The sequence below is a fragment of the Sapajus apella genome, unplaced genomic scaffold, assembly GCF_009761245.1.
Source record: "Sapajus apella isolate SASKATOON/1434 unplaced genomic scaffold, GSC_monkey_1.0 scaffold150, whole genome shotgun sequence".
Classification (NCBI taxonomy): Eukaryota; Metazoa; Chordata; class Mammalia; order Primates; family Cebidae; genus Sapajus; species Sapajus apella.
The window spans coordinates 800,948-824,672 of NW_022437090.1; the positions used below are offsets into that span (position 1 = coordinate 800,948).

At 39.7% G+C, this 23,725-nt stretch overlaps 1 protein-coding gene across 3 annotated transcripts in view; it reads left to right on the top strand.

The window, feature by feature from the left end:
- Positions 1-23,725, top strand: part of ELP3 (elongator acetyltransferase complex subunit 3) — a 98,436-nt gene that overhangs the window by 24,700 nt on the left and 50,011 nt on the right. For all 3 annotated transcript variants that reach the window (XM_032265367.1, XM_032265368.1, XM_032265369.1), the window contains 3 exons: positions 12,042-12,203; positions 14,839-14,965; positions 19,339-19,532. In XM_032265367.1, the coding sequence (XP_032121258.1) occupies positions 12,042-12,203; positions 14,839-14,965; positions 19,339-19,532 (483 nt within the window). The remainder of the gene's footprint in view (positions 1-12,041; positions 12,204-14,838; positions 14,966-19,338; positions 19,533-23,725) is intronic.

The window sequence follows — 23,725 nt, forward strand, 5'->3', positions numbered from 1 at the left end:
TGAACTCAGGAGGCGGAGGTTGCGGTGAGCCGATATCACGCCATTGCACTCCAGCCTGGGCAAGTCCGTCTCAAAAAAAAAAAAAAAAAAAAGAAAGCTGAAGTGCTAGGTAATGCTAGGTACCAGGCCCAGAAGACGATTTCCTAGACTTGCAGAGCTTCGAAGTAAGCGAAAGGAGCCTCCAGAGGCCTGAGAGTGACTGACTGTTGCCTTGCTGCCCTGGGCCTCGTTTCTGGCAGGCCTCAAGACCCTCTGCAATCCTGGGCTTTGACTCTGATACTCCACCTCTCAGTTTTTATATTCACCATTTTACCTTCTCCTCTGGTCACCCAGATTTCCATAGATGGTGACTGTTATAAGTAGAATTTTCAAGGCCGCAGAAGAAGTAGCACTCGAATATAAATTTCCTCAGCAAGGCAATTTACTTCTATAGAAGGGTGTGGCTCACAGATGGAACAATGGCATGCACACACCTGGACAAGGAGGGGAAAGGGTACTTATGCCTGATGGAGGTCGCCCCTACTGCTGTGTCATTCCCCTGTTGGCTACGGTTAGACCGCACAGTCTAGACTAATCCTGATTGACTGTTTAAAGGGAGCAGGGGTATGAGCTGGAGTGGCGGGGTGGGTAGTTTGGCGGAAAGGATGGTTATGGGCAGGTCAGAGCAGGCAGCCAGGGGTCAGAGCAGGTAACTGGAATGAGTCAGGATGGGGTAGGGGATGGGGGAAACAGATGTGAACTACTGATAGAACTGATAGAAAAGGTTGTTTACTTAAACTACAAGGAAGTTAAACTTTAAAATAGAGAATAAGAGCTGAACATATACTGATTCTTTGAAGAGAAACTTGGGGTTCATTGTATCTGACATAACCAGGATCCTTAACATTGGATGAAGAACCTAGGATACGGTTGTAGTCACCTTAAGAGAGTTGATACTGCTTTTTTTTCTGCATTTTATTTGCAAGAAACACAGATTAAACAGTTTTTAATGACCATCCACATACCCATCACCTGGATTCTACAATCCTTGCTTTATCATGTATCTGTCAGGTCCACTATCCATTCATCAGTCTCTGGCACGTGCTTGCTCTCTTTTTTGGTGCATTTCAAAGTTGTGTGCTTCAGTACACTTCTCCCCATATACTTTGTCATGCATATCACTGACTAGTGTTCACTGTTGGCACTGTTTCAGTAAATTTACATGTAGTACAGATCAACTTGTAGCATAATAGATTGATGTGAAACACACATATCTTAAGTATACCATTTGGTTATTTTTGGAAAATACCTGTGCTGTAAAGTCCTATTAAGATATAGACTGTCACTGTCATCCCAGGAAGTCCCCACATCGCTCTTCCCAGTAAATCCTCCCCTGTGCCTCCTGGAGGCAGCCATTCTTCTCATTTTTTTTCCCCATCTCACATTAGTTTTGTCTATTCTGGAACGTCATGTAAATGGAACCGTGTAGCATACTCTTTTGCGTAAGGCCTCTTTCACTGAGCCTACTGTTTTGAGATTTATCCATGTTGTTGGGTGATTCATGAGTTTTTACCTATTTAGTGCTGAGTAGTATTCCATTGTATGCAGAAATCACAGTTTGTTTACCATCCTTCTATTGATAGATGCCTGAGCTGTTTCATTGTGACTATTAGGAATAAAACTTCAGTGTGCACTCTTGTATAAGTCTTTTTGTGGTTATATGTGTTTATTTCCCTTGGGGAATAAATAGATGCAGAATTGCTATATAAGTTTAGTTTTACCAGAAACTGCCAGTCATTTTCCCAAAATGGCTCTACTATTTGTACTCCCACCAATAGTGTGCGAGCATTTGGTTGCACCATATCCTCACCAACATATGGTGTTGTCGGTCTTTTTAATTTTAGCCATTCTAGTGGGTGTATAATGGCATCTCGTGGTTTTAATTTGCTTTTTCCTGATGACTAATGATGTTGAACACTTTAGTATGTGCTTATGCTATTTGAGTATATTTTCTTTGTGAAGTATCTGTTAAAATCTTTTGCCCATTTCTTCTTGAGTGTTTATATATCCTAGCTGTCAGTTCTTTGTCAGCTCTATATTTTGTAAATATGAAAACTCAGTCTGAAGTTTGGTTATTTGTTATATTAATGGTATCTTTTAGCCAAAGTTTTTAATTTTGATAAAGTCTAATTCAGCAATGTTTCTTTCGTGCTTATTACTTTTCCATAGTGTCTCTAATAAACCATTGCATGTTCCCAAGGCACAAAGATACTTCCCCCTTTTTAGGTTTCACATACAGGTTTATGTTCCATCTTGAATTAATTCTTATGTGTAATTTGAGGTGGGAATCAAGGTTCCTTTTTTCCATATCTAGTTGCTTTAACATCACTTCTTTAAAAACTTTCGTTTGCCATTTGGATTATATCACACCTGTGTTAAAAAATCGAAGGACTCTATAGATGTGGGGCTGGGCTCTTTTTTGTTTCATTGATCTGTTTTTCAGTCCTTATGCCAGTACCACAGTCCTTATGCCAGTACCACACTGTTTTGATTACTGTGGCTTTTTAGTATATGTATCTTACAGTCAAGTAGTGTGAGTCTTCCAACTTTGTTTTTCAAGATTACTTTAGAAATTCTAGGTCCTTTGCATTTCTGTGTAAAATTAGGATCAGCTGACCAATGTCTATTAAAAAGTTTAATGGATTTGGAATTGTGTTAAGATTATAGAACAAATGGAAAGAATTGACAATTTATTGCATCTTCCAATTCATGAACATAATATCTGTCCTTGTATACTTATGTTTTTAATTTCTCTTGGCAGTCTTCATTGTAGAGATTTTGTAAGCCCTTTGTAAAAAAAATTTCCAAAATATTTGTATGTGTTGTGGTGCTATAATAGATGAAATACAGATTTCATTTTTAAATTTTATTATTATTATTATTATTTTGAATCAGAGTCTCATACTGTCCAGCCCAGGCTGGAGTGTGGTGATGTGATTTCAGCTCACTACAACCTCGACCTCCTGGGTTCAAGCCATTTTCCTGCCTCAGCCTTCCAAGTAGCTGGAATTGCAGGCATCTGCCACCATGCCCAGCTAATTTGTTATTTTTGGTAGAGATGGGGTTTCACCTTGATGACCAGGCTGGTCTCAAACTCCCAGCTTCAGGTGATGCACCCACTTTGGCCTCCCAGAATGCTGGGATTATAGGCGTGAGCCACCATGCCTGGCTGTAAATTTCTGCTAATAAATATATAGTTGTTTTTTTTTTTTTTTTTCTTTTTTTATTTGAGACACAGACTTGCTCTGTCACCAGTCAGGAGTGCAATGGCATAATCTCCACCTCCCGGGTTCAAGCGAATCTTGTACCTCAGCCTCCTGAGTCAGTAGCTGGGATTATAGGCACGTGCCACCACGCCCAGCTAATTTTTGCCTTTTTAGTAGAGACAAGGTTTCACCATGTTGGCCAGGATGGTCTCGATCTCTTGACCTCGTGATCTGCCCGCCTCAGCCTCCCAAAGTGCTGGGATTACAGGCTTAAGCCACCATGCCCAGCCGATTTTTATATATTAATGTTATATCATAAGACCTTACCACATTCAGCATTCTAAAAGTTATTTTGGTAAATCCATTAATATTTACTTCCTAAACAATATACAGTGCATCTTATTTTTCCCTTTCGGATCTGTATGCTTTTCTTTCTTTTGCCTTACTGCACTGTCTAGGACCTTCAGTTAAACAGAAGTGGTAAGAGTGCAACTCTTTGTCTTATTTACAGTGATACAAGGAAAACATTTTTATTTCAATATTAAGTACAGTGTTGCCTATAGTTTTTTTGTAGATACCTCTATTAGATTGAATACGTTTGAGAGGTTTTGTCATTGACTCACTTATCTAATGCTTTCTCTGCATGTATTTAAAGGGTCATATGATTTTCCTCCTTCATTGTGATAATATGGATCATTTGATTGATTTTTCTTAACGTTAAACCTCACATTCCTAGGATAAACCCTGTTTGGTCGTAATGTATCATCATCATTACATTTTGTTGGATTCAACTTGCTAATACTTCGTAGAGGATTTTTGTGTCATTCATAAGGGGTGGTGGTCTGTAGTTTTCTTTTTTTGTAATTTTGTTGTCAGGTGTTAGTTGTTGGTATTAGTGTAAGGCAGGCTTCACAAAACAAGTAAGGATGTGTTGTTCCCTCCCCTGTTTACTGAAAGAGTTCATGTAAGATGTATGTAATTTCTTCCTTGAGTGTTTGCTAGAACTCACCACTGAAACTATCCAGGGCTAGAATTTTCTTCATGGGAGTATTTTAGATAATTAATTCAGTTCATTTAATAGATACAGATAATTAATTAGATAATTTAGATAATTCAGTTCATTTAATAGATATATTCATATTTTCTGTTTCATCTGTGTCCATTTTAATAAGTTATGTTTTCCAAGGAATTTGTCTGTTTCATTCATTTTGTCTAACATTTTGGTATTATGTTGTTCATATGTCCTTATTGGGCTTTTAATGTCTGCGGGATCTTAGTGATCACCCGTTTCAACCCTGATACTTATCATCTCTGTTCTCTCTTTTTTTCTTGTTTACACTAATTAGGGGTTTATCAATTTTATTGTTCTTTTCAAAGAAGTAGCTTTTGGTTTTATTTCCTCTACACTGTGGACTTCTGCTTTTATTTGTATTCTACTTTCTTTTGGTTTATATTGCTTGTCTTTTTTTAGTAACTTAAATAAGGTATAAAACCTTGGCCGGGGCCAGGTGCTGTGGCTCACACCTGTAATCCCAGCACTTTGGGAGGCCGAATCGGGTGGATCACCTGAGATCAGGAGGTTGAGACCAGCCTGACCAATATTATGAAACTCCTTCTCTACTAAAATTACTAATATTAGCTGGGTGTGATGGCACTCACCTGTAATCCCAGCTAGTCAGGAGGCTGAGACAGGAGAATCGCTTGAACCCAGGAGGTGAAGGTTGCAATGAGCTGAGATTGTGCCATTGCACTCCAGCCTGGGCAATAAGAGCAAAACTCCATCTCAAAAAAAAAAAAAAAAAAAGTTGGCCGGACGTGGTGGCTTACGCCTATATTCCCAGCCAAAGTGGGCGGATCACCTGAGGTCAAGGGTTTGAGACCAGCGTGACCAACATGGTAAAACCCCATCTCTACTAAAAATACAAAAATGAGCTGGGTGTAGTGGCGCACACCTGTAATCCCAGCTCCTGGGGAGGCTGAGGCAGGAGAATCACTTGAAACTGGGAGGCGGAGGTTCCAGTGAGCCAAGATCATACCACTCCACTCCAGCCTAGGTGACAGAGTGAGACTCCTCCTTGAAAAAACAAAACAAAACAAAAAAGCTTGGCCATCATTTTATACCTTTTTTCTTTTCTAATGTAAGTGTATTTCTCAAAGCACTGCTTTAGCTGAATCCCACACATTTTGATATGTTGTGTTTTAATTATTATTCAATTCAAAATATTTCTCAGTACCTTTTTTATATATGTTTTTGATCCATGGAATGTATAGGAATGGGGTGTTTAATTTCCAAATTTCCATACAATAAGATTTTTTTTGATATCTTACTAATTTCTAATTTATTTTCATTTTTGCCGAAGAACCTATTCTGTACAATTTCAGTGTTTTAAAATTCATTGAGGCTTGTTTTATGGCCCAGCATATGTGGTTCTCTTGGTGAACATGCCATGTGTATTTGTAAAGAACGTGTATTCTTAGTTGCAGGGTGTCATGTTCTATAAATATGAGTGAAACCAAGGTGGTTGGTAGTGGTGTTCAGGTGGATTTTGTTTTTTATTCTTTTGTAGTTCTATCAAGCTAAGAGATTGAAATCTCTAACTGTGAGTGAAGAACTCTCTATGTCTCTCTTCATTTATATTAATTTTTACTTAATATATTTTGAAAATCTGTTACTAGTTGCATGCACATCTATGATTGCTATGTCTTCCTGGTGTGTGAGCTTTTCACCATTATGAAATTACCTCTTTATCGTCATGAGATGTCCTTCTTCATCCCTGGTCTTGCAGTTGACTTGGCGTTAACTGAGCCGTCACAGCCTCGTGTGCTTCCTGTTTGCCCTTTGTATTATCTTTTTCATCCATTTGCTTTCCACTCATGTATCTTTATCTTGAAAGTGCATTTCTTTAGACAGAAGTCTATAGTGGGGGTCTTGTTTTTCCTTTTTTTAAACCATTTTGATTATGTCTGCCTTTTAATTGGAGTGTTTAGTCTGTTAACATTTGTTATAATTATTGATACATCAGCTTAAGTTGACGGTTGGATTTACATCTACCATTTTAATCATCTCCTCACTTTGGTTTTCAGTAGCCAAGAATAATAGTTGTAATGAATACTATTGTGGTCTAATTCTTTATAATGTGTTTTGCCTATATCCTTTAATAGGCAATGTCCTCTTAAGACAAAGGGAGAGGACTCCTTGTATCTAGTACAATGTCTTAAGCATGGAATTCTGGTACTTCGTAAATACTAAGTGAATGTGTTGGAAAGAACTAACCCTTAAGAATCACCGGACACAGCCTGCGGAGTTATTTATATTATCGTTTTGCATTATTGCCTGGTTTAATCCACTCACTTTGTGTGTGTGCTTTAGTTTCCTCATCTATAAAAATGAGGAGGTAGGACTAGATTGTTTCTAAAATTACACTTTTCTGTGTCATTTATGATTTGCAGTTTTCTAATGGAATGATAATTTTTATCTAAAAGATATGTTTATAAGTTATTCTTCACTTAGCAGTAACTTTCTGACAAGCATTTTCTATAATGTTTTTATGTATATAGCCCTTAAATTTTGATGTGGGTGTAATACTAGAAGAATGCAATATGTGTGATTTTTTTTTTTCTTCTCTATTAATAATGTGTTTCTGCTGGTTCTTTAACTAGATGAGGGGACCACAAAATGATAGTTTTTGTCAGCCATGAAAAGAATCAAACTCCAAACAAAATGTTATGGGTTGTTTTTCTATATCTTAAGCGCTGTCAGCTAATGTGATAGGGCACAAGGGTCTTTGATTAGTCTGTCAGCTACAGTGCACCAGGTTGGTTTTTCATGGGTAGTACTCATTTTTAAATCAAAATCCTCTTCTTTGTTACTTCATTTTTTGTTGGGCAGTGGTTAATTTGTAGAACCTCATAACATAACCACCAGTATCGAGGAAGCAGACTCGACTACCATCTCAAAAAAAGATTGGACAAATGGCTATACTTAAATCCTGAAACACATCAAACATCCAACTCAAGTCTGGAGTGTCAGTAACATAGCACTGGGCAGAACTTCAAGTTTTATTGAGGTATTTTCAAGATACAGTAGTAGTTCAAAAGAACTTGTTCATGGCGCTGCTGCCAAGTAATTACACTAATAACTTGAGGTGTTATCAACAATTCAAACAAATCTTTGGCTGTTCAAAGAAGTGGGTGATTCCACTGACTTGTTTTTGGACTGTAGATAGAGAAGAGATTGTATGTTGTGACTAAGAAAAATGAGTGTTTCATTCCTGTACCGTTATTTACTTTGCAATCTGGTTTAAGCAGGTTGAGTATGAGGTTGTGGGATGTCCACACAGGGAATATTCTGTAAGCTTTTCAGGAACTTGAGCCTTGAGCTCTTGTGAGAGTTTCAGCAAGACTAGAATCAGGCACATCCAGTTGCAGTAAGGACAGAGCTTTTGAAAGAGGAGCTGCCACGAATTACTAATAATGAGGGGTGCCCTCTTTGATACCACAGCTTCTTAGAGTGAAACAAAAGATAGCTTCCAGAAGATAATGAAGAGACTTCAGAATCAGTGTGCTGTCTTCCTTTCATCAGTGTCCCCCTGGATGGGCCCTTAGTGCAGGGGATGGTAATAATAGACAGTGCTTTTGTCAAATGCCACTTTCTTCTTTCCAGAAATAAAACTTGCTTCCCAAGAAATAATCTATTTATATTTCTGCCACTTCTAGCTTTTTGTTCTGTAGTCGTTCCTTTTATTTTTTTTCTTTATGTCTTATCCCCCCAGCTAGATTGTTAAGCATGTCTGGGACAAGAACTATTATATTTTTACTTTCTGAAGAATGCCTGGCCTACTGCTAGCACCTTCTAAGGTTAACTTTTTGCAAGAGGTAGGTAACTGGTAGATTTATCTGGAGGCCGCTGTGAGAGTGAAGAGAGACCTCCCGTGTTCCCAGTTATGCCTAATTCATTTATTCCTTCTTCAAATTTGTAATTTTTCTTAACCAAGGGAGAATTTTTAGTGTTGAAGGCTTTTAGCCTCTGGATGTGTTTGTTTGAGCCTGCCAGGTTTCAGGGGCTTCCGGTCCAGATGGACAGACAGATAGCACAAATAACAAGGCAGACTACTTGTAATGTAGACAGGGTGCTTTGGAAATGGGAGCAGTCAGATCTCGCTGAGGGAGGAGGGGTTCTGGGAAGATGTCATGGAGGGAGAAATGCATTTAAGCTGTTTTGAAGGCTGGTAGCATTTGGTTTTTGTTTGCTTTTAAATTCCTGTGTTATCGTCCCGTTTCTCTTCACCCCTGCACTACAATTTTTAAAAGTTCTGTCAACATACGGTTTTTGGCTTAAGCTATGCTTCACAGAGAACATTAGCATCTTTTATAACTGATGCCACTCCTATGGCATACAGAAAAGCATAGGATTCAAGATAGCCCACATCATTGGGCTGTTCAGGCTTAAAATGAACCTGTAATACCACAGCAGAGCAGTGGAATTGGAATCAAAGGATCCCTTTTGAATCTTGGCTTTGTCTCTGAGAAGTTGACAGAGTTCCTGTGTGCGGAAGGACTTTTAGCCCCCAGGAGGTATGGGAGTTGAACTAGGTACTGAAGTAGAACTGTTCTTTTGGATGGCTAAATGGCACTGTTGGATGGCTACCTAGATGATACGGGGGATTATATTAATAGCAGGCCATAAAATGTCAGCTCAGATTAGTTGAACGCCTGTATGTGCATATTTACATATTAAAGAACAGTTATGTTGATATGTTTGCATCTCTCTTAAATGAAAAATCAGATTTAGTGAGATGTAGGATTAGATATAGTATTAAAAAATCCTCATGAGAATACAGTGAGCTCATGGGGAAAATTACCTTATACTCTTGTTTAGGGTGCTCCTTAGGATTCCCTTCATTTTGTTATTCATATTGATACAAATTTTTGTTTAATTGCTTTTCAAATGAAAATATAATTCTGAAAAGAGGAAATGTAGTGAAAGCCTTTTTATAAATATAGAATATTGACTTTTCAAAACTTGAGTTGTTTTTTTTCTTCCTCCATTTTTGTTGCTGCAAAAGGTAATGACTTTTCCTCCCTGAGGAAAGACATTTTTGAAATGGAGTTAAATTATTATTTGAGAATAGGGTTTCCTTCTACGGCCTGTACTACATTCTGATGACTTAGAAAGAGGCCTCGTGCAGCAGTGCCCTCTGTATGCCCTTGGTGGGGCCCTTGACACTCTGAGCAATAGAAAGACTAGCTAATACATTTTCTCTTTCCTCTGCACAAATTCCCATTTGTGTAATTGCCTACCCTCTAGTTTTTCCCAGTGATGTAAGCTACTATTACACCCCTACGCTTGCTAACTTAATGGTATCACTTATAAGAAATACTGCAGGTTTAAAAAAAAAAAAAATACCAATTAACAGGAGGGCTTATGATACAATTTTGGAATGCCTCACTCTAGGATATTCTCATTGACTTTTAAAAACGTCGTCACTTAGAGCTTTCTGTTTCCGGTTTTTTTTCATCCTCTTTGTGGTTTGCCTCCTCCATATGCTGGAGGAAGGTGTGTCGTGTCTCGCCTGTGGCAGCAGGAACCTCCTGTGACTGCATGCCTCAGTGCCCACCTGCTGGAAAGGCACAGGACCCAATGATTCTGTTGTTTCCGAGAAGCCAAATTAGTTCCAATCCTGTCTTAGGCGGGGTTTGATAAGATCTGAGCCCTTTTCTGTCTCATAGTTCAGCTTTTAGTGACTTTGGACTAGTTGTTTACCTTTAGTCCCGTTGCCTCTGGTAATTCTACCGAAAACCTCGTAGAATACAGAAATAAACAGTGCAAAAGAGTTTGAATGTCCACAATGAAAGACCTCAGAATTTGTTGTCTAGATCAGTGATTCTTAGTTTTCTTAATAATTACTGTTAACAACAAATAAGTCAGTTTTATTGACAATTAAGAATGGAAGAGTGAACCTCATGGAATTAGTTATAAAAATTACAGAAATTGGGCCGGGCGCGGTGGCTCAAGCCTGTAATCCCAGCACTTTGGGAGGCCGAGGCGGGTGGATCACGAGGTCAACAGATCGAGACCATCCTGGTCAACATGGTGAAACTCCGTCTCTACTAAAAACTACAAAAAAAACTTAGCTGGGCATGGTGGCACGTGTCTGTAATCCCAGCTACTCAGGAGGCTGAGGCAGGAGAATTGCCTGAACCCAGGAGGCGGAGGTTGCGGTGAGCCGAGATCGCGCCATTGCACTTCAGCCTGGGTAACAAGAGCGAAACTCCATCTCAAAAAAAAAAAAAAAAAAAAAAAAAGAATTTTAAAAAAAAAAATTACAGAAATTTTATGATTTTTACCTTTCAATAAAGAGCAATGAACTTCTTCAGAAAGAAGGAAAATAAATGGCAAAATTGTTTTTTTTAAAAAAGGCTTCTCTCATCCTCCCCAAAGAATTGAGAACGTTGTAGAAGGGTGCACTGAGAAGAATGATTGGGTTCTAAGAATTGAGAAATGTTAGCTGGCTGCAGTGGCTCACACTTGTAATCCACACACTTTGGGAGGCCAAGGCAGGTGGATCATTTGAGGTTAGGAGTTCGAGACCAGCCTGCCTGGCCAACATGGTGAAACACTGTCCCTACTAAAAATACAAAAAAATTAGCTGGGCCTGCTGGCGTGTGCCTGTAATCCCAGCTACTTGGGAGGCTGAGGCACGAGAATCACTTGAACCCAGCCTGGGCGACACAGTGAGACCCGACATCCAAAACAAAACAACACAAAACAAAACTAGAATTGAGAGACATTGAAAAGCAGAGACGCCTGGAGTCCACGCTGAGTTGTCTAAGCAGTGTGGTAACCGGAATACACAGCAAGGATTTTGAAGTCAGATGGACGCAACTTCAGTTTCTGACTCTGATTTTATTAGCTCAGTGCCCTTGAACAAGCTGTTTACTCCTTTCCAACTTCAGCTTCATCACCTGTGAAATGGAGCTAATAGGACCCACTTCACAGAGCTGGTGGGAGGATTCAGCACTAGAGTATGTGACACAGAGCTTGGCCCACAACGGCCTCTGCAAATGCGAGCTCCTATCCCCTCACTTCACCAGCCCTCCTAGCAAGAGACTTACTTCTCTGCATCTTTGGCCAGCATTAAGGCCACTAACTCAAACAGCTGGAATCTAAAGTGGTACTCTCTGATACGTGATTTTAGTAAAAGACGAAAATGATATGTAATTTTGTAAATTATTGCTAAGTTTAATAGACTCAGTGAAAAGACTTCTGTGTATATAGAAGACCTTTCATCTGAAATATTCCTATAATCATTATACCTACCCTCCCCCTTTTTTCCCTTTCATTTAAAATGACTCAAAAATATGGAGTGGGAAATAAATAATGCAGATGGTTTTCACTTACGTGAGAAATGGTCGCTAGGAATTGAAAAATAGGTTTTCACAGTTGAAATCACTGCTTTCAAGGAGATGATGGTTGCAGCTTACTGCAGGAGAATAATAGTGATAATGATGGTAATAACATTATGCTAGCTCAGTCACATCAATCCTATGAGGTGTAGATTCTATATTATCCTCATTTTGCACATAAAGGAACCGAAGCACAAGGAGGTTAATACTATTCCCATTTGCATAGTTAGGAAGTAGCAGAGCCAAGATTTGAACTCAGACAGTCTGGCTGTAGAGCCTACACCCTTTACCACGATCTCATACTAGAAGGACCGAGAGAAGGCAGTCTTTTGAGAGGGAGTAATATCCTAAAACCCGCATCAGGTTTATTATTTTAGATTTTCTCTACAGGTACTCCGAGAGAAGCCTCACAAAGTGTATCGGAATTACTATTGAGACCAGACCAGATTATTGCATGAAGCGTCATTTAAGTGACATGTTGACCTATGGCTGCACAAGGCTGGAGATCGGGGTGCAGAGCGTTTATGAAGATGTGGCCAGAGACACCAACAGGTAAGATGGTGGCGGGTGATCTTGCACAGGTCTTCCTCCGTCTCCACCAACGTTCCCTACATTCATACCCATCTTTTCTTCCTTCTGACCAGTCTTAGGGAAAGAGGTATGGGAATTCCTCCTTTTCAAAGTTCTTTCTTCTGCCTGTGCCCTTAATTCCATCCCCCCTGTCCCTCATTTTCAGTCTTTCTCTATTGACTCTTTTCCAGCAGGCCGTAAACATGCTCATCTCTCTCCCTCTTGTCCTAAGCAGCCTTCTCCATGTAGAAAGCAGGGGAGAGGACTTGAGGTCAGTAGTTTAAAGCAGGAGAGAAGGCCAAGGAGAAAAGAACGAAGAGTTTGAATGAAAAGGATGTCAGGGTGAGGTTAAAGAGATCCATTGTTGTGGAGCAGATACCAGCTGGCAAAAGTTTGGTGATGCCGTGGTTGTAAACGTTGAGAAATTTGGGAGTGCAAGGAAAGAAGGAAATAAGAGTTGGTAGAACTATAAGAAGTTATGTTCCCTCTAGAAATATATCTTTTAGTTGAAAAGAAAATACCTGTGAAATGTTAACTGTATAAGGAACTTCACAGTTAATTGCCAAATGAGTGGAGTAGGGAGACAATTGAGAGTTTCTTAGGCAGCTGAGATGATTGAGAAAGGTAACAGTGCGCTGTGGAGGACGAATGTGTTGAGTTGGATGTTAAAGGCCGCTTTATTCCGTAGGATTTGGGTACACATGTTGGTGTTATGCCAGGAGAGGGAAGCAAAGGGGAACTAGGGAGACAGGCACTGATCGGCATCTTAGAAACAACCAAGAGGAATGCCAGGCTGAGGAGGTTGGAATTTTCCCTTAAGGAGTAGAGATCCATTGGATATTTTTCAGCAGGGGTAGAATCTAATGGATATTATGCTTAATTAAGAAAGAGTAACCGAATAGGATGCTCTTATGTGGGAAAAGGCTTCAATGAGGGAAACTGTGTGGAGTGCTGTAGGCTTCAGGGGCTGTGCTAGAGAGACAGCTGTGCAGATGGAGGGGAAGGGGAAGCTTTCTGAAAAATATGACATCTGAGTTGCAAGAGGCTAAGTTGGTCAGGTACAGTAGAGGAAGGTTGTTTCAGGCAAAAAGAAAATATGAACAAACTCCTGGAGATGGGAGTGCATGGCACATTTGGGGAATTTGGAGTGACTTGGTTTGGTTACAATGTGAGGTAGGAGAGTGATAAGTGGTGAGGCTGGAAAGCAATCAGAGGGGCTCATTATTAAGGGCCTGACTCTTCAGCGCAGGGCGACTGGGCATTAATCCAATGGAGCAAGCCACCAGCAGGCTTAACAGCTACAATGTGCTGGAGCGTATCTGCAGCTTAAAAAGATCACTTAGTTACAGTGTAAGGGGCAGGTCAAAGAGCAAGCTGGAAGGGAGACTGAGTATGAGGCTGTTACAGAAATTAAGCAGGAAATACTGATGTCCTGGAAAGAAGGACCAAGTGGTGCTTGGTGACTGGAAATGAGTATAGGAGAGAATGGGAAGTCAAGGAGGCTTGGAGAGAACATGGGTTTCGTTTTGGCTACACTAAGTTTAAGAGACCTGTAGAATAGCCAGTTGAAGGTTTGCTGTAGAGCAGGGCTAGGCAATAGATGATTCAGCAGTGATCAAAATGTTCTGTGCCTACACTGAGTTTTCCATTTTGATTCTTCTAAATATAAATTTTAATAATCACATGTGCCTAGTGGCTGTCATTTTAAACAGTGCTGCTTTAAAGTGTTGGTTATTTGGGTTTGGAATTCAGGAGAGAGGCCTGACCTCCTCCTAGGAATTGGGAAGTCATTAGCAAAAAGAGATTAGAAATTGAAGCCATGGAAATGGATGGGAGCATTCAGAGAGAGAGAGCTGGAGTCCGTGTTTCTAGGATCCTTCTGCGGAGAATGGGAACATCTTGGTGGCGGGATTGCCACAAAGCTTCAGTCTAGTTGCCTGAAACTATTATTGGGACTTGTTTCTTGCTTGATGTGGCTCCAAGTTAACATGCTTTATCCATGCGGCCCCAAATGACTGTGTCTTATCACTAAGTTATTCATTCTCTCTTTCTACAGTTTTTTAAAGGACCCTCTACACCCACCAGTGAAATCTATTTTGTGTCATAGGTTTCACTCTTCCTCTCTGTCTACAAGTAATTTCACAAGATATTTAAAGGAAGGAATATAGCAGCTTGCTGTTTCTGCGTGTTTTTGAGCTCATTCTTGTTTTTAATATATTTTAATATTTATGTTCATAAACTTATTAAAGATATTAAAACATATTAATATTTAATATGTTTTAATATTTACATTCATAAGCTTGTTTTGACTGGTGATGCTAAATCAAATAATTTCAATACACATTAACTCTTGCTACCCCAATCCTTTGCTTTCAAGACTTTGAGTAGATGGTGAGGAAATTTCTGGGAAATATCTCAGAAATCAAGTTATTTACTTCCAGGCCTCCTGAGAGGCAGGGATGTAAAAAGTGACTTTCTGAGCTGTCTTTTCCTCCAGCCATATGATTTTGGTTGTGGAACTTCTGTTACCTGTCTCAGAGATTGTTCCCCCCCTGCTCCTTGTGTTAACTTTGTCACCCATTTATTTGTGTAACAGATAGTGATTTTCTTTCCTTAGGGGTCACACCGTGAAGGCAGTGTGTGAGTCATTTCATCTGGCCAAAGATTCCGGTTTCAAAGTGGTGGCCCATATGATGCCTGACCTGCCCAATGTGGGACTAGAAAGAGACATTGAACAGTTCATAGTAAGTGTGGCTTCAGCAGGCACATTCAGAATGCCTCTGCGTGTTTCTCATCCCCTGTGTGCTCTTGTTGCTTGTTTAGTGAAGATGTTTTCCATTGTAAAGACATGCATCCTTATTATAGAATATTAGAAATGCAGCAGGGTAAGAGACGTCACCCACAGCCCCATCAGACAACACTCTCAACATTTTAGTGGATTCTTTCCAAGATTTTTTTATGCTTAGGCTGTTTGGGGGGTGAGGTTGTTTATGCAAATATAACACAGACATACAAATATATATGGCATAGGAAATTATTTTAATAGCTTTTTCACTTAACATTATAACAAACATTTATCCATGTTGTAGCCTGGTCTCTGTTAACATGTTAACATATTTAAACGTCTTTTTAATTCAATATGTCATACCTTGCTTAACCCCTTGCAAGATTTTCAAAATTTAAGATATTACTGGTTTTTTTATATTATTTAAAAAATGCTGCAGGCAAATGGCTTTATGTGTATAACTTTTTGTAGTCTTTAGGTTTATCTGTTCACAATAAATTCCATGGAGTAGGATTATCAGGTAAAGGTAGAAACATTTTAAGATTCTCACTGTATTACTAAGTTGCTTTGCAGAGAGTTATAACAATTTATACTCATTTCAGCAGAGTTTTTCTCCCCAAATAATTCTTTTCTGATTTTTTTCTATATATACTTATACATGCATATGCACATATGTACATATAATATTTTACTCTTTGCTAGTTTGATCGATAAAAGTGCCGTTTTAACTTGTATTTTGAAATTGAAATCAGAGATTTTTCAAATTTGTATTTACCAATTCCATTTCTTTCATCATTTTGGAGCTGTGTTTCCTCTGACTCATTACTCTATTGGGACATGAATATTTTTAATATTAGTTTCTATGAACTTTTTAAGGAGATTATAGACTCATTTTTTAAAAAATATTTGTTTTAAATATTTTCCTTAACCTATGTTGAACTTTTACTTGTGCTTTCATTAAATTGATCTTTTTTTTTTTTTTTTTTTTTTCTTCAAATGCTTCTAAGCTTAGAACTGCCTTTCAGCTCTTTGAATTTTAACTCTGGGTTGTTTTATTGTTGTGGTTAACTCTCACAGTTTCTTAATCCATGTGAACTTTGTTGTGGGAAATGAGATTGGTCAGACCTTTTGTTTTTCTTCATTCTCAGATTGGGCAAGTGTGTTCTTTTAGTGATCCTACAGTATGTTTCATACTGTAGCAAGTCATAGCAAATAGCTGAGACTCGCTATGTATTTTCCTTGGTGTACTCAACATAAGGAATAATAGTTCAGTAATAATATTGCAAAGACAACCCTTCTTGTAAACAGATTTACTTGTTTGTTTGTAATCTTTTCAGGGAAACCCACAGGGAATATGAGTGAATCATATTTCTTTTCTAACTGCATCCTAGTAAATGAGTAACAGAAGGGAGCTAAAATGAAAAATCTGAGTTCTCTTTAGAGAAGACTTCTCTACAAATTAAATTGTTTTAAAATAAAGAATTTTTAGAACTTGATGAGAAAAGGCAAACAGCTTAGTAGGAAAATGGGCAAAAAGCCTGAACAAACATTCCACAAAAGAGAATATGCAGATAACCAATAAACCTATCAAAAAGTTCTCAAAGTAATGAATCTTCAAAGAAGCGAAATTTAACACTACAGTTGGTTTCTTAGTTTTTTAAAGCACCTTGATCTTGTATTGTGGATGTAATTTATCTGTCTGAAGAAAAGTATTACGGACATTTTTTATACATTTTATTTTTCTTTATGCAATGCCTCTGTTTCCTCCAAGTGCCTTTTTGGTTTTGGTTGGCCCCTTCATGTTCTAGGCTTTCCCCAAGTTTGATGAGCTTCAGCCAAATGATCAAAAGCAATTTCTTACGCTTTGAAGAATGAAAAACCGGACGGCAAGGCCTGTGTGCCTACCTTGCAAGCATGCCTCACTGAAGGATGTTCTTTTAGCAATAAGCTTTCCTTTCTATAGGGGATTCCTAAATGTCAGTATCATGAACTCTTACGTAGGCCTGTTTGATTCATCCAGACATGAACTCTCCAACTTCCTGCTCTGGGCTGAGTGGCCCGAGTATACCTCAGGAAGTTGGTTCCTGACATCCAGCAAGTGGGGCAGAGAGTCCATCAGTCAGTGTGCTGGCTTTTCCCTATTTTCAGCCTTGGTCTTCACCGAGACCTTCCTTTGTACCTGGAATCTCAGAGCCCAGAGGCTTTCCGGTTTCTCCAGGGACTAAACCTTCTCATCTGCCTGTTCAGAAAAGGCTAAGGGTTAATGGATAAATCCCTCTGTGTACACACTTGATCCAGTGCCCCTGTTGTTATTTCCATGTCTCTCCTCCATCCTGCCCAGTTCTTGGTACCTCTGATCTGTGAGCCTCTTTGGGGCTTGCAGTGTGATTCAGCAGGCCTTTCGTTACTGTCTCCTTTTGCTGTTTTCTTTACTTGCAAAGTGATTCACAAGCCTTCCTACTTTCTGTCTTTGAAGAATTTGTTGCCATCTTGGGTCTCTTGCCTCCTTTCTTGTCCTCTGCGTTCTTCGGGATTTATAGTTTTTAAAAAATTCTTTCTTGTTACTTTAGTGTGGTTTTGGAGGGAAAGAAAAGAAACACGTTTTAATTCTCTAGTGTAACTGAAAATCGAAAACCAATTGATTTTCATTCTTTCCAAAGGAATGTATCAGCCCGTATGTCTCCTAAACTTACTATACAAACACCAGAAGTACTTTCCTGAAATCCCGTGTTCAAATGTGGATTCAGACTGGGTGGACAATGGTTTCAATACATGCTTTTTGCGGAATGACTGCAGAATACTTACTTACTTATTTACTTATTTATTTATTTATTTTTGATACAGAGTCTCACTCTGTTGCCCAGGCTGGAGTGCAGTGGCACAGTGTCAGCTCACTGCAACCTCTGCCTCCCATCCTCAAGCGATTCTCCTGCCTCCGCCTCTTGAGTAGTTGGGATTACAGGCACTGCCACCATGCCCGGCTAATTTTTGTGTTTTTATAAGAGGTGGGGTTTCACCTCGTTGGTTAGGCTGGTCTTGAACTGCGAACCTCAGGTGATCTGCCCACCTGGGCCTCCCAAAGTGCTGGGATTACAGGTGTGAGCCACTGCGTCTGATTGGCTGCAGAATATTTATTAAAAAGACCTAATGGTTCTTTAAAATGTAAATGTTATAGGAAAATCACACAATTACAGAAGAAGATAATCTGAGACTAAATAGTATATGAAGAATACAGCATTTAAGAACGTGACAGACGTCATTGAGAGACTGAAAATTCTGTCGTTACATTTCTTTGTAAAGCGAGTTAAACAATGAAGAGCTTTGTAAGAATAATGCGGCAAAGATAAAAAGTATTTTTACAGTTTAAAAGATATAGCCCAGCCAGCTAAGAAGATACTCCCACCAAGGTGGAAGTGAGAGGGGACTGTGTGAGTCCACTTTCATTTCTCCAAAATATATTATGCAAAACAAGATTAGAGCAAATTATCAGTGCAAAGTCATGGAAAGGAGGATGCCTGGTGTCTCATAGCTACATTCCAAGATAATGAAAGCAGCCAGCTGTGGTGACATAGTATAAGACATGACTGTACCAAAAGATGATGAGTTCGATGTATTGCTCAGTGTCCAGATAACAAATGGACAACGTGTAGCCAGGATAGGAATGGTGCCGGTTGGCCTTCGGACAAAATAGTCATATCCAGGGATCAGCAAACTATGCCTCTAAAGGGCCCTGTATTAAACATTTAAATTTTATAAGCCAGATGATCTGTCACACTTTCGAAATATTTAAGCAGTTAAACATATTCCATTATTAAAGGAAGCTATACTCTAGAGGTGAAAGCAGACATTGAATAGATTGTCATATGATAATAAGAAAGAGGTAATACAGGGGTCAATGGAATTTTTTTTTTAAGTGGGTTAGCTAGTATTTGAAGGTCAGAAGGGCTCCTCTGAAGAAGTGGCATTCAGACTGAGACTTGCAGATTAGCTACATGAAGAAAAACGGATGAGCTTTCCAAGCAAAGGAAACTGCCTTTGCAGGGGTGGAAAGGCCAGGTGGTGAGGGGTGGCATGAGATGAGACTGGGGAGGGGACAGGCTGGAATCGTGAGGGCCTGGTGCAGTCCAACACACACCTACTTGACTCCAGTGAGGCTGCAGAAACAAGGAGTTTCTGTTCTGTCTGTATGCCCTACCTGGTCAGATGGTCAGAAGCAAAGCCTGCCCCGGGGCCCACCAGGAGTGCCAGAGAAGCTGCCCAAGGGTTGAGATTTCACCCTGGGCAATCTCTGTGTAAGTAATGGAAAAGTCATTGTCTGTTCTCTATTCACAGGAGTTTTTTGAGAATCCTGCTTTCCGTCCCGATGGTCTGAAACTCTATCCTACCCTGGTGATTCGTGGGACCGGGCTTTACGAGCTTTGGAAATCGGGAAGATATAAGAGTTATTCTCCTAGTGACCTGGTCGAATTGGTGGCTCGGATCCTAGCCCTCGTGCCTCCATGGACTCGGGTGTACCGAGTGCAGAGGTAGTGTGTTATCTTTTATCCCTAAAATAGTCAGTGACTAGTCTGTTTACCATTTCTCATGGTAAATCAGAAATACTCTGATTTCATATAGTGGCTTTTGAATTTTTTAATGGAAATAAGATATCTGGAATGCTGTCTGTAAATAGAGAGGGATGGAAATCATAGCATGTCTAAGCCACTTTACCAATATCATATTTATTCATCTACCCATTCATTCATGAGCCTGGAGACAGTCACAGTGGTAAATAGGTATGATGCTTGCTTCTGAGGAGTTTATGGTCTAGATCAGCGTTTCCTCTTCCAGGTCGTCTTCCGTCTAGATGCAGTAATGGATGTGAGCATAAGAAGTCTAGATGCAGTAATGGACGTGACCATAAGGAGTCTAGATGCAGTAGTGGGTGTGAGCATAAGAAGTCTAGAAGCAGTAGTGGGTGTGAGCATAAGAAGTCTAGAAGCAGTAGTGGGTGTGAGCATAAGAAGTCTAGATGCAGTAGTGGGTGTGAGCATAAGAAGTCTAGATGCAGTAGTGGGTGTGAGCATAAGAAGTCTAGATGCAGTAATGGATGTGAGCATAAGAAGTCTAGATGCAGTAATGGACGTGACCATAAGGAGTCTAGATGCAGTAGTGGGTGTGAGCTTAAGAAGTCTAGATGCAGTAGTGGGTGTGAGCATAGGAAGTGGCCATGTGTGCAATCTGTTCTAGAGCCTCTGAAAGAAAAAGTAGCAACAGTCATTCTTTACAGATATTAATGTAAATTTGGAGAAAAGGCGACATATTTCTGATGGCATGAAGAAAATAAAATAATCTGAACTGTTTTCTTCCTAGGAAAGAGAAAGTAGATCTCATTTGTAGTCAGGAACCTTATTTACCTATTATACATACATACATATATAATAGAAACATAACATCAAACAAACCTATTTTTGAAACCATAAAGTTACCTGTATACCTGCAATCCTAACAAAGCCAATCCTATATTTGCTCATAACTAAGACACATTCCCGCCACCCTGCCAAAAACTACCCAGGTTCCAATATTGCAAATGCAGGGCCAGAAGGAGATTGCAAATGTGTTAACAGTCAGCTGCTAGAGCAGGCCTCCACTGGGCACAGAAACTGTGACTGATCATGTAAAGCAGTGAACACTGAAAACAGGCAGTATTAACTACTTAAGGAAAATTATCAAGTATACAACGTAACGGCCTTGCTTGAAGGTCAAAGGGCATTTACAGGATACTTCTGCTGCATACTAATTTCTCACAGTTTTTAAATCATTGGCCAAACTCCAGGATCTAAATTGCCTTGTGATCTCTATTTTTATAAATACGTTTAAGAATACTAAGGAGATTTTAATAGAAAAATCAGCTGTGGAAATTGCTTACATGGCCCTTCCCCTTGCTATTCAACCCTTCTGAAGCAATTCAGTCCAAAAGACATTAGGTGGCGCTGAGCAACGTAGGTGTCCACGTGCCGGAGGCAGGGAGCCACAGGGTCCAGAGCAGGGTGAGAAAGTGTCACCTGCAGGAGGCAGAGGCATGGTGCAGGCTGTTGAAGTCTGAATGTAGCAAAAAGGGCATTCATTCCCACGAAGGCAGATCTGGTACAGGTAGGGGTATGCTGCAGATATATGCAGAAGAGGAGACAGTAAGAAAAACTCTGTTACTTACGTGGAAATAATCTAATCAGCAGATATATTAAGGATGACGGGTGCTAAATTTTTTGTTATCTTAGAAATCAGTTACAAATGTTGAAGAAGAAGAAAATTAGTGTGAGCGCTGTGGTGTTTTGGAATAGGAGATATTGATGTGAATTCATGGTTTCCAACATATAGGTAGATGTAGAAATAAGTGTAAATGTAATGAATAACAACACAGTTGGCCCTCCATATCCTCGAATTCTGTATTCTTGAAATTCAACCCACCGCAGATGAAAAATATTCAGAAAAAACAGTGGGTGGTTGTTGCATATATGCTGAACATGTACAGATTTTTTTTCTTGTCATTACTCCCTAAACAATACAGTATAACAACTAGTTATAGTATTTTTTTTCCCCATTTATTTATTTTATTGCATTTTAGGTTTTGGGGTACATGTGAAGAACATGCAAAATTGTTGCATAGGAACACACATGGCAGTGTGATTTGCTGCCTTCTTCCCCATCACCTACATCTGACATTTCTTCCCTTGCTATCTCTCCCCAGCTTCCCACCCCCCACCCTCCCTCCCCTATTTCCCCACAACTGACCCCAGTGTGTAGTGCTCCCCTCCCTGTGTCCATGTGTTCTCATTGTTCAACACCCGCCTATGAGTGAGAACATGCGGTGTTTGATCTTCTGCTCTTCTGTCAGTTTGCTGAGAATGATGGTTTCCAGGTTCATCCATGTCCCTACAAAGGACCCAAACTCATCGTTTTTGATGGCTGCATAATATTCCATGGTGTATATGTGCCACATTTTTCCTATCCAGTCTATCGTCGATGGGCATTTGGGTTGGTTCCAGGTCTTTGCTATTGTAAACAGTGCTGCAATGAACATTCGTGTGCACGTGTCCTTATAGTAGAACAATTTGTAATCCTCTGGATATATACCCAGTAATGGGATTGCTGGGTCAAATGGAATTTCTATTTCTATGTCCTTGAGGAATCGCCACACTGTCTTCCACAATGGTTGCACTAATTTACACTCCCACCAACAGTGTAAAAGTGTTCCTATTTCTCCACATCCTCTCCAGCATCTGTTGTCTCCAGATTTTTTAATGATCGCCATTCTAAGTGGCGTGAGATGGTATCTCAATGTAGTTTTGATTTGCATTTCTCTGATGACCAGTGATGATGAGCATTTTTTCATATGTTTGTTGGCCTCACGTATGTCTTCTTTTGTAAAGTATCTGTTCATATCCTTTGCCCACTTTTGAATGGGCTTGTTAGTTTTTTTCTTGTAAATCTGTTTTAGTTCTTTGTAAATTTTGGATATCAGCCCTTTGTCAGATGGGTAAACTGCAAAAATTTTTTCCCAATCTGTTGGTTGCCGATTCACTCTAATGATTGTTTCTTTTGCTGTGCAGAAGCTGTGGAGTTTGATTAGGTCCCATTTGTCTATTTTGGCTTTTGTTGTCAATGCGTTTGGCGTTTTGGTCATGAAGTCCTTGCCTACACCTACGTCCTGAATGGTTTTGCCTAGATTTTCTTCTAGGGTTTTTATGGTGTTAGGTCTTATGTTTAAGTCTTTAATCCATCTGGAGTTAATTTTAGTGTAAGGTGTCAGGAAGGGGTCCAGTTTCTGCTTTCTGCACATGGCTAGCCAGCTTTCCCAACACCATTTATTGAACAGGGAATCCTTTCCCCATTGCTTGTTTTTGACTGGTTTGTCAAAGATCAGATGGTTGTAGATATGTTGTGTTGCCTCCGAGACCTCTGTTCTGTTCCATTGGTCTATATCTCTGTTTTGGTACCAGTACCATGCTGTTTTGATTACTGTAGACTTGTAGTATAGTTTGAAGTCTGGTAGTGTGATGCCCCCTGCTTTGTTCTTTTTGCTTAGAATTGACTTGGCTATGCGGGCTCTCTTTTGGTTCCATATGAAGTTTAAGGTGGTTTTTTCCAGTTCTGCGAAGAAGGTCATTGGTAGCTTGATGGGGATAGCTAGTTATAGTATTTACAGTGTATTAGAGATCAATAAGTAATCTAGAGGCCTGACATGGTGGCTCATGCCTGTAATCCTAGCACTTTGGGAGACCAAGGTAGGCAGATCACCTGAGGTCAGGAGTTCAAGACCAACCTGGCCAACATGGTGAAACCCTGTCTCTACTAAAAATAGAAAAATTAGCTGGGTGTCGTGGCTGGCACCTGTAATCCCAGCTACTCAGGAGGCTGAGGCTAGACAATCACTTGAACCTGGGAGGCGGAGGTTGCAGTGAGCAGAGATCATGCCATTGCACTCCAACCTAAGCGACAAGAGCAAAACTCCATCTCAGAAAAAAAAAAGTGATCTAGAGGTTATTTAAAGTATACAGGAGGATGTGCATAGGTTATATGCAAATACTGTATCATTTATAGAAGGGACTTGAGCATCCATAGATTTTGGTATCCATGAAAGTCCTGGAACCAATCCCCTTTGGATACCGAGGGACAACTATAAATATAATGTGTGTGTGTGTGTGTGTGTGTGTGTGTGTGTGTGTGTGTGTGTGTGTGT